Genomic DNA, 17,311 nt, shown 5'->3' on the forward strand with positions numbered 1-17,311 from the left:
AGCTGCATGTTTATTCACGCCTTAAAAAAAAACAACAAAACAAAAAAACAAACCCAACTTTCCTTGACTAAATCCATGTTGACTTTGTCCCATTAAACTATGTCTATCTACAATTGTGCTCATAAATTTACATACCCTTGGCAGAATTTGTAAGACGTGTAGCATTTTAAGAAAACATGAGTGATCAGATAAAACAGTCTGTTATGTTTAATGTGTTTCAAATTAAACTATTATGCATCACAGAATAGTACAAGCGTTGAACTAACCATAGCAATGAAGGAAATAAGATGGTCCTGTTCAAACCTTTGCATACCCTTAGCTCTTAATATCGTGCATTGCCCCATTTTGCATCAATGACGGCCTGCAGTCTTCTAACAGTTGAGAAAATAAAAGGCCTCATTCAATTGTGGTAAAGCAGCCCATTCCTCTTGGCCAAAAGCCTCCAGATCCTGTAAATTCTTTGGCTGTCTAGCACGAACTGCACGTCTGAGTTCTCCCCAAAGTGGCTCAATGATGCTGAGGACAGGAGACTGTTGGCCACTCCAGAAATTTCAGTTTCTTCTGCTGCAGCCACTGAAGGGTCGACTTGGCCTTCAGATCAATGTCATGTTGGAAAGTCCAAGTGCACCTCCTGCTCAGCTTCCTGACTGATAAATGCAAATTCTCCTCCAATATTTTCCGATAAGATGCTGCAGTCATCCTGCCATCGATTTTGAAGAAATCCCATGTGCCGCTGTAACTCACACTCCCCCCAAAACAACAGAGATCCACCTCCATGCTTCACGGTAGGGATGGTGTGCTTCTCTTCATAGCATTTATGTTGTGACAATAAGAGTTCAATGTTGGTCTCATCCCTCCAAATTATTTTGTTCCAGAGGTTCTGAAGCTTCTCTAGGTGCTCTTTGGCATATTGTACGTGGGCTGTTTTGTGGTGTTGGCGCAGCAATGGCTTTTTTTCTGGCAGCTCTTCCATGCAGCCTATTTTTGTTGTGCATGCTGAAATACTCACACCACTTTGTTTCAGAGAAGCCTGTATTTCAGTAGAAGTTGCTTGTGGATTTTTCTTTGTATCCTGACAAAATGTCCAGGCAGCTGTGTCTGAAATCTTTCTTGGTATTAACAGAACCCATAACTTACCACTCTTGGTAAGAGTTTGAACAGATTGTCATTTTCAATTCTTTGAATATCTTTTATTATCCTTTGCCTGATTTATAAAGTTGAACCACTTTTGCTAGCAGATCCTTTGACAGTTCTTTTGCTTTCCCCATGCTTCAGTAACTACCAAAATCAGTGCAACCCTGGATGAAATGCACAAAGGTTTCTGAAGAGCTAAGAAACTCATTGACTATTTATACTTGGATACCAATTACAATCAAACAAGGTACAGGTGTACATATATACCCTTCGTTGCCATCTCAACCTGTATGTCAACTTGAGAGTATATTGTCAGTCTAAACATTCAAGAGTTTGAAAACTTTTGAACAGGACCATAAAAATAACAGACTGTTTTGTCCAATAACTCATGCTTTCTAAAAATGCTACACATCTTACAAATTCTGTCAGGGGTATGTAAACTTATGAGCACAACTGCATATGTTCATTAGAATAATTTCAACCATTTTTCTGGCACTGATGTAAGGCTCACTGGTATGTAGTTTCCCAGATTACCCCTGAAAACATCTGGCAACACGCTAGGAAACTACAGATGATTTTAATTATAGTTTCAGTCCATTCAGCACTCTGAGATGTATGCCATCTGGTTCAGGTGATTTGCTATTCTTTATTTTGTAAATTTGCCCTAGTACATCTTCCAGGTTCACTGAGATTTGTTTCATTTCCTCTGAATCATCACCTTTAAAATATCACTTCTGGAATGTGTATCTACCTTACATCTTCCTCAGTAAAGACTGAAACAAAGAATTAATTCAATCTCTCTGCTATAGTCATGTCCTCCCTTAGGGCCACCTTTTTCTGCACAATCATCTAATGATCCAAATAACTCCCACACAGGCTTTTTTCTTCAAATGTACCTGAAAAAAATTATGAATTTTTGCTTCCACAGCAAGCTTCTTTTCAAATTCTGTCTTTGCCTTCCTTATAAATGCTTTGCATCTAATTTGCCAGTGTTTATGCTGTTTTCCATTTTCTTCATTCGGATCTCTTTCCAATTTTTTGAAGGATGCTCTTCTTGCCTGAATAGCCTTGCTCACCCCCCCCCCCCCCCCCCCCTTTTAACCATGCAGGCAGTTGTTTGGCTTTCCTTCCACCTTTTTTAATGGATGGAATACATCTGGCCTGGGCTTCCAAGATGGTGTTTTTAAACAAAGACCATCCCTAACGTAAACTCTTGACCTTTGCAGCTGCTCCTTTCAATTTTTTCATAACCATCAAGCATTAAAGGTTCTACAGTGCACTGTCTCCTGTAGAACTTTTATACCATTTAATTCTATGCCCTCTTTAACATATAGCACATTCCCTCCACCAATGTAATCCATCTCATCACTGCAATATAATTTATACCCTGATCAGTGTCCAGCTGGTTATCCTCCTTTCACCATAGCACTTCTTCCCTTCGCTGACATATCTGAAAAAAAGCTGACATCCTCCTGTTCAGCCTTAGATATGTTTTCTTCTGCCTGCTTTTCTCAGTTTTACCAGATATTCTTGCCTGTTCTCTTTCTAAAAATGCCTTAAACCTTTTGAATGCTAAGCATTTTGCTCTTATTTTTTTCAGTCATCACTTGTGAACAATATTTTAAAAACCATGGGCAGCAGCCAATCTTTCTTCTGTTAGAGGCCAGGACAAAAATTAGAAGGAATTTTTTTTTTTTTTGCTTCAGTCTGGACTTTTTGCTACTTTTATGCTCTTTTTAAATTTTCGGTTTTGGCTTTTATTTTTTGCTCTGCCATTTTTGGATTTTTTTTTTCCCCTTCCCATCTATCTTCTATGGAGCAACTCCGGATTTGTGCCACTGCCGGCAGAATCTTCTCCTGGGGCAGGCCTGCCACAGGTAGAGGCCACTCAATTTGGGCCAGTTGTAGTAGAGTGGTTTTTCCTGGGCCATAGACAGTGCTGAATGCCAAATTTTAGGTACTGGAGTGAACGAGTCCCGGGGAATTTTCTACCCTTGGCCATACTTGTCTTTCCTTTTATTTACCTTCCTGATATGAAAGTAATTTGCTCTTACTATAGCTTCTTTTAATTTAGTCCACTTTTGCTCTACTTCATAAATCTTCCTACCCTGACAGTGGCTCTTTAAAAGTACCCATCCACTTTAAACAAAATCAGTGCTTCTGAAGTCCAGGACTTTGAGTTTTGCTTGACTTTGCTCTACTTTGGTGGTTATATTAACCAATACCATCTGATGAACATCTGAGCGATAGTCCTCAGCTAAGGAAAGAGCTGAGGACTATCGCTCAAGAGGCGACAACAGTATGTTCCCTTTCAAACTTTGGATAATCTTACACCATTACATGCATTTCTAGTAACCTATCAAATGTGTAATCCTCGGGAAAGCAGTCAGCAGAACAGTTGTAGAGACAACTACAGCAACTATATCCTTTTTATATACTCCTAAGAGAAGGAAAAAAAGGGAATTATGCTAGGAATGACTGCTATTAAACAGCAAGGATATGAGGGGTGGGAAGAGTATATATAACCAACCAAAAAAAAGAAAACAACCCAAAATAAGACACAGAAAAGCAAATTAAAAAAAAAAAAGCACCTCAGCTGGGACTGAAACAATCATATGACAGCAGTCACAGCATTTGTTTTCTGAACTTATCAGGGAGGACCGCCAGCTAGAATAATCCCAAGAGGGCGCTCTCTTCACTAGCATCCTCAGAAGAACCCAACAAAGTGGATCAGCTGAGGCTAAAAAGGAGAAATCAGTGCTTGTGGGCTACTGATGCTCTCTCATGAACATGTGAGAAAACAACTAAACTTTGGTGACAATGTGCTCAACTTTCCTACTTGTGCCCAGATTTTACTTTAATTTACTACGTTGACTGTTGGGAATGAGGGCCAGTTTCACCAAGTACTATAGCAAACCTAGGATCAACACTGTTTGGGGGCAATCTTACCAAAATTGTGGGTATTTAAGCCCATGCCCTGCAATAATTTCTCTAGAACTTCCCTATTTTCTTTAAGCAAATATGCATAATAGGGGGCACCCAAAGCACCACAGCAAAAAGTAAAACAAGAAAACTGTAAGAAGAAAAACATAAGAAATTGCCATACTGGATCAGACCAAGGGTCCATCAAGCCCAGCATCCTGTTTCCAACAGTAGTCAAACAGGCCACAATTACCTGGCAATTACCCAAACACTAAGCAGATCCCATGCTACTGAAGCCAGTACTAGCAGTGGCTATTCCCTAAGTCAGCTTCATTAATAGCACTTAATGGACTTCTACTCCAAGAACTTATCCAAACCTTTTTTATGTTTAAACGGTTTTTATTGTTTTAGCCTTAAGAAAAACCACGAGAGAGGCGTGACACTTCAACACTCTCTCGCCAACACTAACCACATCCTCTGGCAACAATCACAGAGCTTAATTATGCGTTGAGTGAAAAATAATTTTCTCTGATTAGTTTTAAATGTGCTACATCCTAACTTCATGGAGTGCCCCCTAGTCTTTCTATTATCCGAAAGAGTAAATAACAGATTCACATTTTCCTTTCTAGACCTCTTATGATTTTAAAGACCTCTATCATATCCCCCCTCAGTTCTCTCTTCTTCAAGCTCTACAGCCCTAACCTCTTTGGCCTCTCCTCATAGGGGAGCTGTTCCATCCCCTTTATCATTTTGATCACCCTTCTCTGTACCTTCTTCAGTGCAGCTGTAGCTTTTTTTTTTTTTTTTTTTGAGATGTGACCAGAATTGTACACAGTACTCAAGGTGTGGTCTCACCATAGAGAGATAGAGGCATTATGACATTTTCGATTTTATTCACCATTCCCTTCCTAATAATTCCTAACATTATTTGCTTTTTTGACTGCCGCAGCACACTGAGACGACGATTTCAATGCATTATCCACTATGATGCCTAAATCTTTTTCCTGGAACCTAACATCATGTAATTACAGCAAGGGTTATTCTTCCCTATATACACACACAACACCTTGCATTTGTCCACATTAAATTTCATCTGCCATTTGGATGCCCAGTCCTCCAGTCTCGCAAGGTCCTCCTGCAATTTATCACAATCAGCTTGTGATTTAACTACTCTGAATAATTTTGTATCATCTGCAGATTTGGTAACTTCACTTATCATATTTCTTTCCAGATCTTTTATAAACACCAGTCCAAGTACAGATCCCTAAGGCACTCCACTGTTTACACTTTTCCACTGAGAAAATTGAACATTTAATCCTATTCTCTGTTTTCTGTCTTTTAACCAGTTTGCAATCCACAAAAGGACATTGCCTACTATCCCATGACTTTTTAGTTTTCTTAGAAGTCTCTCATGAGGGACTTTGTCACACGCCTTCTGAAAATCCAAATACACAACATCTACCGGTTCACCTTTATCCATATGTTTATTAACCCCTTGAAAAAAGTGAAGATTTGTGAGGCAAGACTTGCCTTGGAAATCCATGTTGACTGTGTTCCATTAAACCTTGTCTTTCTATATGTTCTGTGATTCTAATCTTTAGAATAGTTTCCACTATTTTTCCCGGCACCGAAGTCAGGCTCATTGGTCTATAGTTTCCCGGATTGCTGTGGAACTCTTTTTAAATACTGGGGTTACATTGGCCACCCTCCAGTCTTCCGGTACAGTGGATGATTTTAATGATAGGTTACAAATTTTAACTAATAGATCTGAAATTTCATTTTTAAGTTCCTTCAGAACCCTGGGATGCATACCACCCGGACCAGGTGATTTGCTACTCTTTAGTTTGTCAATATGACCTACTAAATCTTCCAGGTTCACAGTGATTTGGTTCAGTTCATCTGACTCATCACCCTTGAAAACCATCTCCGGAATCGGAATATCCCCAACATCCTCATTAGTAAACACAGAAGCAAAGAATTCATTTAGTCTTTCTGCAATGGCCTTACCTTCCTTAAGAGCCCTTTTAGCCCCTCGGTCATCTATCTGTTCAATTGACTCCCTTCTCAGGTTTCTTGCTTCGGATATATTTTTTGAAGTTTTTAATTATGAGTTTTTGCCTCTACAGCCAACTTCATTTCACATTCTCTCTTAGCCTGCCTTCTCAATGTTTTACACTTAACTTGACAATGCTTATGCTTTTTCCTATTTATTCAGATGGATCCTTCTTCAAATTATGAAAGAATTTTTTTTGGCTAAAATAGCCCCTTTCACTTCACCTTTTAACCATGCCAGTAATTTGTTTTTCCTTCCTTCCACCTTTCTTAAATAAATAGAAAGCAGCCAGAGAATTATAGCTCTGCACTGGATTTTGTATAATACACTAATCAGAATTCTACAGTAAGCCCCCACCCCACCAATACTTCCCATGTTTCTTTCCTTAATGATACAATGCGCTCAAACATGAAATATTCAGAGGTTCAGCTTTAGGGCGTGAGAGAGCTTACTTGTTGATCTAGTAGTGTTATTATATCCGAGGCATCATTATCTTCTAAATTCTCTTGGGAGTCTATTTCATAAACAGGCGCTTCATCTGGATATCTTTCTACGTAGGTGAACTTAAGAGTTGCTTGGACAGCTACAGCATGGAAAGAATTAATATGAATACCATTAAATAACCCAACTGACTCACTCTGTTTAGATGCAAAATTTTACATATTCATTCAGAAACATTCTCTGCATGCAAGCTGTACAGCGATACAAAGACTTGATTCACTCCAAATCACAGACACTTCAGGAGGACAATTACCAAATAGCATATGTAAAAGTACCGTTGCTATAGAAAGTCTACACCCCCCTTCTAAAACATTCAGTTTTTGTTGCTTTATAGCAGGCGTGGCCAACCTGTGGCTCATGCAAAATGTGTGTGCTGCCCTCTGGCACTTCAGAGGACAGCTGGACTGGAGCAGGAAACTCACAATACAATACAGCAGAGATGAGCCATTCTTCTCCAGCTTCCTCCCCCTTCTGACCTAACACTGCTGCTAATTGCTGCAGAGGTGGAAAGGAAGGGATGGAGCAGGGATCAGAAGGTTTTTATACTCACTCCAGGGATCAGAAGGTTTTTATACTCACTCCAGGGATCAGAAGGTTTTTATACTCACTCCAGGGATCAGAGGGTTATATACTCACTCCAGGGATCAGAGGGTTATATACTCACTCCAGGGATCAGAGGGTTATATACTCACTCCGCTTCTTCTCCTCACCCCCCCCCCCACCCCCCGTTCTCCCCCTCCCAGTCTGCAATCAGTAACAGTGAAAGACAGGGTAAGGTTGGCGCTGACAAGACAGCAAAGAGCAGCAAGTCAGCTCTCTGCTCTAGCCCTCCCCATCTTGACCAACTGCTACCCCACCTGCAAGCCTGGAGTGTGGCAAAGGAAAGGGGGTGAGAGGGAGAAGGGGTGAAAATAATAAATACTTGGGGGAGGAGTACATCAACTGAATGGTTGAAAGATTGAATTCTTGTCACTGCCCTCAGAAGCAAGAGGTGAATGTTGCAAGAGGTGGAGCTTTTGCTGTGGAGAGAGAGAGAGATGAGAATCATAGGTACTTAAAGTGGAAGGGAGAGTGACATAGAGCTAGGGGGGGCGGGGTAACCAGAGCCAGAAAGGGTAATGGGACACCTGCAGAGAATAGAAGCTAGAGGTGTGATGGGTGGAGGGATGAGAGCCAGGGTTGGCGATTGGAGGGGGAAGGATTTGAGAGAGATACATGTGCAGGAGGGGATGAATACTTCTGGGGAGACTGACTTGAAAAGGGTTGAATTTTGGGAGTGGGTATGAGATAGCCAGGAGTAGTGGTGGAGGGTGTATGCGAGACAGTAGTGGAAGGATCAGAGAGAGAGAGAGAAAAAAGGGGGTGCGGGCAGGGGAGATACTTGTGTTAGAGGGTGACGACGGGGGGATAGAGCAGTACAAGGGGTTGGGAGGGAGGTATAAATGTTGGAGCCGCTGAGTCCCTGTCACTGCCTCTTGTGGGTTTTGGGGAATGTTATGCTGGGGTTGATGGGGACAAGAGAGACAGACATTGGGCAGAGAAGGAAGATACTGATTAGAGACAGGTGAGAACATGGTGGGAGGATTGAGAGAGAGATATTGGTGGGAACAGGATGAGGGGATTGAGACTTGGGGACAAGGTGGAAGGACTGTGAGAGACTTGTGTGGGGGGGGGGGGGGATTAAGAGAGGCTAGCAGAACAGAATAAGATTGAGCAAGACTGGTGGGGACAGGACTGGGGGATTGAGAACAAGAGACCAGTGTGGAGATTGAGAGATACTGTTAGGGGCTTCCTCCAACAACCGCTCATCTTTTGAAAATATGAGGTTCTTTGGGACTATGCATCCTGAATACTTTGCTCTTGGTACATAAAAGGTTGGCCACCCCTGCTTTACAGATTAGAAATACAATGCACCAACAGTTTTTGCTCCATGATTCCACACACATCCTACCCCTCAACTGCCAAGTGAAAAATATATTCCAGAATTCCTTAGAAAATGAAATAGAAATGAAACCAGGAACAACTTGATTGGATTAGTTTCCAACCCCCTCAATCCCCCACCTTCTGTAGCAATCTTAAGTATTTAAAGCCGTGGTGAAACAAAGTGTCTTCAAACTCACACACACCAAGTATATTAGTTCCATCTGAATTTTCTGCTTCACGGTGGTCACTGGTATGAGAGGAATATAAATAGTTTTAAATAAATGACAGGATAAATCAGCCAGACCAGCCCAGATATATGGGTTTTCCCCCACTGACCAGCAGATGGAGACAGAATAACAGGCTCACTGATTTCACCCTATATAAAGTTGTGTGCTCACATCAGCTTGCCAGAATTACCTGTAACAAGTTAAAACACACCAACATTCTTTTAATATATTTCTTTTTTTTAAACTAGGGGACTTCAAAGGAAACAGAACAAAATGCAAAAGAGCACTATACTTACCTTCATTTTCAGTTTTTATTTTGCCTGGCAATTTCAATATGATGACAAAAAAATAATAAAATCAGTGGAAAACATTACTTTGTTGTAATGCAGAAAAAAAAAGTCAAAGGAAACAATTATTTTCCACTGATTTACTTGTCACCACACTGAAATCCTGTTTAAAATATTTTAAATCTATGCTCAAAACTATCTTTTCAAGCAGGCTTATTGTTGCTTTTAATGCCTAGTGTCTGTTTCTTCTGGAAGGCTCCAACAGGTTTATTGGTTTTATATGGTCTTATGTTATTTATTTATTGCGTTTTATTGCATGTGTTTTTATGATTTTTGTACCTATGAACTGCTGTTTTATTATGTTGTACAAAAATAACAAAAAATACCAAATGGTATAGCATTAAACTTTCACGGATCCTTAACTGTAGCTCTCTTTCGTGGTTCAAACTGAGCCTCACACAATGCATTAATTCCAATGTCGATCCCATAGAACTCAGGACCTGTAAATAGTCCCAGTCCCTGGGTAACAAAAGCTCTAGCAGAAGCCTATTTGACTTTGCAATTTTAGCAATATCTCTTCGTGAGAAACTCTCTCTGCCGGCATGTCGAACTGAGCTCTCAGATACTCCAGAGTTTGAAAGAGGTCTAAATGGCTCATTCTAGGATGGGTGGTGAACCTAGCAGACTTCAATCAGTATAAAAGGTACCGATGCACTTGTTGACAGAAGTTCTCCGATTTCACATGAATCAGCTGGTCATCCAGACATGGATGCACCAACACACCCTCCTTCTGCAATGCGGCCGCCCCCACCACCATCACCTTGGTGAAGGTATGTGCAGCCATTGCCAGCTGAAGGGAAGGGCTTGAAATTGAAAATGTTCCCTTAGGACCATGAACCACTGGAATCTCTGGTGCTCTGGCCTGATGGCTAAGGGCAGATACGCATCTGTCAAGGCGAGAGATGCCAAGAACTCTCCTTTGCGCACCACCGCTAGACGAATCTCAGAGTTGGACCTCAGAGTTTCCATGAGGAAATAGGGAACCTTGAGAACTACATTTACCTTCTTTAAATTCAATATCTCTTGAATTGGATACGGGAGGGGGGGGGGAGGGGAGAAACAGGACGCTTAACTTAAAATTGACCTCTGGCCACACTAAGCATGTTCTGGGTCTCATCCAACAGATTTGGGCTACGCCAAGCATGTTAAAGGTCTGAGCCAACAAACTCATCAAGACATCTCTGTTAAAAAAGATAAAAAAAAAAAATCTGGGGAGACTCCGAAGTGGCTCTTAGTCACATGCAACTTCTTCTTCTAAATGCAAGAAAGCCAATTCCCCATTGGAATCCTCTGATGTCTCATGATCCACTTCCCCTTGAACATTACCAGGGACAGCCTCCCTGTGGCATTTTCCCGCCATGACTGACAAATAGGAGGCTCGAGCACGCAATCCCTACATAGTAGGTTGCTTCTCCTTCACTGGGCAACCCCACAGAAAGGTCTGCAGGCCCTGAAAACATTCCACCTAGGAGGAGGAGGATGGATCTATATGAGAGCCCATAGGCCCAACCTTACTCTCTCCAATCTCTCTCTCTCGGGGAAGCTTCTTCCCTCAGGAACAAGGGAGAAGGAGAACTGACCATTGCCTTGCCTCTCACTCCACTCCCCTCCAGAGACACCATAGGCTGAGGGGTTGTCTCAACATGGGCAAAAGCATCTAAATAGTGCCAACACAAAACTAAGAGTAAGGACTGAATGATTTCAGATGGCAAGCCTCACAGATAGCAAGGTGCTTGGACCTGTTCGCTCCCGGCGCCTAGCTTTCCTTAACTTTGGCTCTAGGTGGCTTCCAGTATGCACACCAATGCCACCCAGGCACACGTGCAAACTCCTCCAGGACACATGCAAATACGCACTCAAGATTAGGTCGCGGTTAAATGCACACAAGTACACGAGCAAACATGCGCTTGTGTAGGCCGTGGTCATATGTGCTCAAATATCTGCGCAAATACGTGCTCAAATCTAGGCTGCGGCCTTAGGCACACAGGTCACTGCGCATGCAACCGCCACGTGGCAAGAATGCACACATGCCTAAGCATGCAGGAAAGAACCGCTGCCTATAACACAGCTAAACAAAGCCTGCCTGCACCTTCAGCGCATTTAGGCCCAGATCCGTTCAATATCCGGCACCATAAATCATTGAAAGCCTGAAGAGCTTCTCAACAGCTCAGGCCTCTTGACAGGTCAAGAATCCATGAAGGCTAGGGCTGAGAGCCAGCTTGTTCTGCTAAACAAGCTTTGCATATAAGCAAATTAAAACTGGCAGAAGAACCGGAGACTTCTCAGTGCAAGTGCCTCTGCACCTTCGCAGGACAGGGAACCGCCAGCGATAGCTGAGGAGGGGATCCCCCTGCCTAACCCAGCGACACTGCTAGGGAATCGAAAACGGCCGCTGTTACCGAACTGAGGGGGAAAAGCCTCAGCGCTAGACCCACCACCTGCGAGGCTCGTTCTACCAGTGCGGCCATGCTCGACGCAGACCCCTGAATACCATGCCGCTTTTGCCACATGCACACACTGTTCCTCCCCACACCACCACCACCACCTCAACGGCGAGGGAGGAAACAATCCCTTAGCACCACAGAGCCAATACCAGGTCTTCTCTGCAGGTAAAGAAGCTGTTGAAAAACTCAATTGCTGAGCTCCCTGAGCTGCTGGGGTAGTTCTCTCCTCCCCACCCCCCAGTACCCCCGCTGTTGCACAGATTCCTCTAACTAGTTCCTTGTTCTCTTTTTTTGTTGTTTTTTTTTACTCTGAGAACAAATAAAGATACATAGAAGCCAATACTTTGGTGCAGAGGTTCCAGTTCCAGGAGCACGGGCCACATGGCAGATCAGAAAAGAGCCAGACCACTGGCTATATCAATCTCCTTTAGCCAAACTTTAGCGACCCAGCCCAGGATAAAAATCGTATAAAAGGGAAATCTCCCTGCGCCACTGGGCTTGCAGTGTAAAACTTCTAGCAGGTCCATGCTTTCTTGTGGGGGATGAGGGATCTAGACCACCAGCTGTCCACCCCATGGACCTCCGGACCGAGCTATCAAAAGGGTCACCAAACCCTGCTCATCTGCCTCATTCAATGCGGGATGGTCCCACCAGGACCTCCCAAATACCTGGGAGGATCCAGAAGTTTTGTCTTTTAATCTTTTTTTTTTTCTCTCTCCAGACTGCAGGTTTTACACCATCTGCTAGAGATAAATACTGAGGGACTGCAGGTGGCATACTGGGTTATGTACAGTGTTAGTGAAACTTTCTGCCTCCATCTGCTGGCAGGGAGGCAAAACCCTGGAATCTGGACCGATCTGGGTCCGTACAGGGAACTGATGTGTTTTATTTTGGTCTTCCAATTGATATACTAGCTGCTACTTCCTTGAATGACAACTGTCACTGTGAAAATCACAGGGATACCAATGGCTTAACATAATGATTTCACAGCAGGTTCAAATAAGAGGATTTAAGCACAGTATATAGAGCCATAGAAATGGTATGGGGTGTACACAATAATCGGATGATAGTTCTTTCATAAAAAGACAAAAGGGGCTTTTGTACCCTTTTAAGGTGATCATGTCATTTCTGCCTGCATTAGCTGTCACACATTTTCTATTTTTCACTCCAACATTAATGTAAGAATAGTGTTTTAATAAAATGTTTGAAAATAAAGATTGATGCAGTGAAAACAATTCTGTACCAATCGCTATGTCTGCTGAATTCTAGACAACCTGCAGCCTTTTCTACATGCTAGTGTACACTCAGAAACAACTTACTTTCATCATTCTCTCCCGCATCAGATGTCACAGTGATGGTGAAGCTCGGTGGTGCTTCAGACAACACTGAAAAAGAAAGCCCGAGAAGAAAAAGGGGGAAAAAAATGGAAAAAGGTTAATTTTGTTGCAGTCAATTTTACCATTTACTTATATTAAATTTAAGCATACTTGGGACAGAAAGAAGACAATAATAAGAAGCAGAAGTCCAGTGGTTTAAAAAAATGGAGGGGAGGGGACTCAAGGCTTAGATTAGTTATAAACTATGCTCAATCATAACAGAGGGACAAATAGGTGAGAAGACAAAGCTGTTGTACAACTCCATCAAATTCCGATGAGGAGGGAGTGTCAACTAATATGCAGTGGGGGTAAGTCTTTGGTCCATTCTCAGATACAACTGGGGAGAGGTTGTGAATTTCCTACCTGTAGGCTGATTTGGCTACACTTCCCAGTTAAACACAAAAAGAAAACATATCCTGCAGACTGTACAGTTGACAGCCAGATTTATCCTCAGCTAGGGTAATGTAGGCATAGGCAACCTGGCAGACTGAGTGGACCAACTGGTCTTATATGTCAGCATCAACTACATTATGATAAACTCCACTAAGGCTGACCAAGCCCAAATGTGCTGTGTGATTAACTTAGCAATAAAGCTATGCTGTATTATAATGAGCAGCTGTTTTACATCTAAGCCTGATACAAAATGCCTTCCGGGGCTCAAGGGATATGCAAACCAAAGGAAGACATGGATTATTATCCAGTGGCAATACACGATGGTTGTTACACTGTTTCGTTTAAATTGCTGCAAATAATACTTTGTGTATTACTTCGGCAACACATGCCCAAAACTATCATACCAAAAATATTTTCTGAACCTGAAAAGTTTCTAGACACAAAGTAATGATGAAATCAGAATGATTAGTCACAACACTCCAGCAGAAGCAAACAGTCAATGGATATACTGCTGACAGACTCCAAAGTTTTGGGTAGAGGGGGAGAGAAACATAATCAAGGAGAACTTCTAGTACAGAAACAGTGCCCTAGGGAAGGGAAGAGAGGAGCCACACTGTCTCCTCCACCGAAAGCAAGATTCCAGGCATGCTGAAAAGGAGGTGATGACGGAGGCCAGTACATTAACAGATTCTAGGCATACTTGACACTGATATGAAGAGTAATTATCGGTAATGAGTTAAAACTTTTTAGTAAAATCCTGGCGGGCGCAGGGAACTGGTGCGGGTTGTGTAAAGGTGCTGTATTACTCATCTAACCGAAGTGAAGGAATCTCAAAAGGATAGATTGGTCGGACCAAATTGGTCTTTTCCTACCATCATTCACTACATCATGAGTTTCGCACAGACTAAAGGGCATTCATCACCAGCTGTGAAAGGGTAAGGCAACCACTTTGCACAGGGTCCTGGGATTCGGTCTCGGGCCGAATTCCCACCTAGGACCCAGCTTTGCTAAAAAAAAAAAAAAAAAGTAAGGGGGGTAGGAACGCACCAAAAAGGTGGAGGAAGGAGCTAAAGACCGCAGGCGAGGTTTGTCCTCGAAGGGTTCTGCGCTTCCTGCGCCGCCGCCGCCGAGCCCCAGCGCATGCCACCGGAGGAGACGCGCGCCTACCTGCTTCCCGCCGAGTTACGCAGACTCTCACCTCGGAAGGAATCCGGATAGATGGACTCCAGAGCCTCCAGCTCGTTCCGCTGCTCCTCGCTGTAATCTGTCATCTTCCGCGCGCCCGCTGGCCATGGAATACCGGCGCGCGGGCACAGAACGCGGCCTCAGCTGCAGCCGCACACCGGCTCCGGGGCCCGCGAGAGATAGAGAGAGCGAGAGCTGGGACGCACGCGCGAGGCAAAGGCGCACGTCCGCCGCTCGAGCATCGATTGCACCAGCCTGCTTTTACTCGCCGCCGCTTCCTCCCACTTTTGCAGGCTGCTGGAAATGTGCTCCTTACTGCTTCAGCAGAAATCCGCATGCGGCAGCCCTAACACGTGCCCCCTCATTTCCTCTGAGATCCATTTGTAGCCGAAAAAGAAAGCGGGCGATGGAAAGATCGTGCCACCCTATTTCCGAGTCTCCATCTTCGATTCGTCTGTGGGCAAGTTTGGTCTGCCGTGGGTTGAAACCAGACTAGGTCGACTGTATACTATTATCACGTGCCGTGGGAGGTCTTCTGTGTCTGACGTAAACATAGTGCGCGGCAGGATATTTACTTCACTTCAGAATGGGCGTTACCTAGTTTGTGTTCAGATAGGCTGTGGTTAGCCTTGGGGCGGGGTCTCAAAATGGTTTCGTTTTGCGTATTGCGTGATGGACATGGGTATGCTCGTGAGTTCAAAGCAGCAAACATCTTTTAGGGCATCGGGCGGGGTAAAAGTAGGTCTGGTTTTTAACTTGGCAAGTATGGTTCCTCTTACAAATAATTCACTATAGTAGTGTAGTTTCCTTATTTTATTCTGTAGTAAAATCTACTTTAATCGCAGTTTCTTAAATAGGTAAAACTGAAAGCTAATGACACAATCTCAGGTAAAACAATTTCCAATTGAGCTGTAAACCCAAAGGAGCAGGAAGAGCTAGGCTTTGGGATTAAACAAAGGGAAAATAAACTAAATTTAACAACCATGTAAATGAACTTCAAATAGGATTACCAGATGATTTAAGGTCATAAAGGACAGGTTAAGCCTATTCACCCCACTACTCACAATTCCACCCCACTATTCACCCCACTACTCACAATTCCAAATCATTAAATATTTGAGCATGCTACACCAATACCTCTTAATCCAGATGTAACCTCAGTTTTTGAAGTCTTCACTCCTATAGAAATAACCGCCAGTTCTTATTTACTTAACCCTATTCTGTAGACTAAACTTTTCATGAAGACTGTAATCTGTAAGCACCTGTATTTATTATAAGAATTTGTATTTACTATTTATATTTATTATTTAGCTATTAACATTGTTCTGTTACCACTTGGTACTATTTCTCTCCTTTGCCTCAAACTCTAAGTTCCTACTAACAGGTCGATACTGTAAAGTGTGCTCCGTCGGAGCGCACTGTCAGCCTGCTCTGGACGCTTGTTTTCCCTTACCCCTTATTCAGTAAGGGGAGGAAAACACGCGGCCCACCCGCGGCACCTAATAGCGCCCTCAACATGCAAATGCATGTTGATGGCCCTATTAGGTATGCGCGCGGGATCCAGTAAGTAAAATGTGCAGCCAAGCCGCACATTTTACTCTAAGAAATTAGCGCCGACCCAAAGGTTGGCGCTAATTTCTTCCGGCGCCAGAAAAGTGCACAGAAAAGCAGTAAAAACTGCTTTTCTGTGCACCCTCCGACTTAATATCATAGCGATATTAAGTCGGAGGTCCCCAAAAGTAAAAAAAAGTAAAAAAAAAAAAAAAAAAAAAAATTTGAATTCGGCCCACGGCTGTCGGGCCGAAAACCGGACGCTCAATTTTGCCGGCGTCCGGTTTCCGAGCCCGTGGCTGTCAGCGGGCTCGAGAACCGACGCCAGCAAAATTGAGCGTCGGCTGTCAAACCTGCTGACAGCCGCCGCTCCTGACAGAAAGGAGGCGCTAGGGACGCGCTAGTGTCCCTAGCGCCTCCTTTTCCCCGTTTTTCCCGCGTCACCTCATTTAAATACTGAATCGCCCGCACCGGCGAAGGGCCGGTGCGCGCACCGGGAGAGCGGGCGTTCGTCCGCTCTCCCGCGGTCTTACAGTATCGACCTGTAAGTTAGCCATGTTATTTATACCCAATCGTTGGATGTAATTGTATATTTGTTTAATTGTTCAATCTGTTTGATGTAATTTTCTGTTCCTTGTTCTTTGTAAACCGAAGTGGTATGCACTAGTGCATGAACTCCGGTATATAAAAGCCTTTAAATAAATAAATAAATAAATAAATAAATAAATACTCATTCTGGATAGCTGTTATTTATCGACCCCCTGATAAATTCTCTTCCTCTTTCACTGACTTTGATTCCTAGCTTTCTTTTTTCCTTGATAGGGCTTCCCCCTTACCTTATTTTTGACTACTTTAACCTCCGTCTTGATGACCGCTCTGACTCTTATGTTTAAACTCTTTTCCTTAACCTTTTCATTTGATCACCAACTCTGCTGTACACTGCCCTGCTCCCACACATGCCACTGCCTTGATCTAGTCATTTCCTCCAATTGCTGTCTCTCAGACTTCACCTCAGTTTTTCCTATCTCACAGGCCAATTCAATAAGCTCCGCGGGAGAGCCGGCGCTCTGAGGTGAGTGCTCGCTCTCCCAACGCGTGCCCAGGCACCTCTCCTGGAAGCGCAATTCAGTATTTAAATTAGGGACCGGGTTCGGAAAATGGACGCCGGCAAAATTGAGCGTCTGCTTTCCAGGCCGCGGGCAGATTATTATCATTATTTTTTTTTAAAGAAGTTTTTTTTTTTTTTTTTGGGGGC

The 17,311-nt window shown here is 43.2% G+C and overlaps 1 protein-coding gene across 2 annotated transcripts in view; it reads right to left on the reverse strand.

Moving 5' to 3' along the window:
* Positions 1 to 14,921, reverse strand: part of RWDD1 (RWD domain containing 1) — a 34,259-nt gene extending 19,338 nt beyond the window's left edge. The window contains exons 1-3 of one of the 2 annotated variants that reach the window (XM_029596453.1): positions 14,519 to 14,921; positions 12,871 to 12,936; positions 6,562 to 6,692 (exon numbers count right to left, since the gene is read on the reverse strand). In XM_029596453.1, coding sequence (XP_029452313.1) covers positions 6,562 to 6,692; positions 12,871 to 12,936; positions 14,519 to 14,591 — 270 coding nt within the window. In that variant the 5' untranslated portion in view covers positions 14,592 to 14,921. Of the gene's footprint in view, positions 1 to 6,561; positions 6,693 to 12,870; positions 12,937 to 14,487 lie in introns of both variants that reach the window. The other variant, XM_029596454.1, reaches the window with a different exon arrangement.
* Between the last annotated feature and the right edge of the window lie 2,390 nt (positions 14,922 to 17,311).

Source organism: Rhinatrema bivittatum, chromosome 3 (genome assembly GCF_901001135.1).
Source record: "Rhinatrema bivittatum chromosome 3, aRhiBiv1.1, whole genome shotgun sequence".
NCBI classification, from domain to species: Eukaryota; Metazoa; Chordata; class Amphibia; order Gymnophiona; family Rhinatrematidae; genus Rhinatrema; species Rhinatrema bivittatum.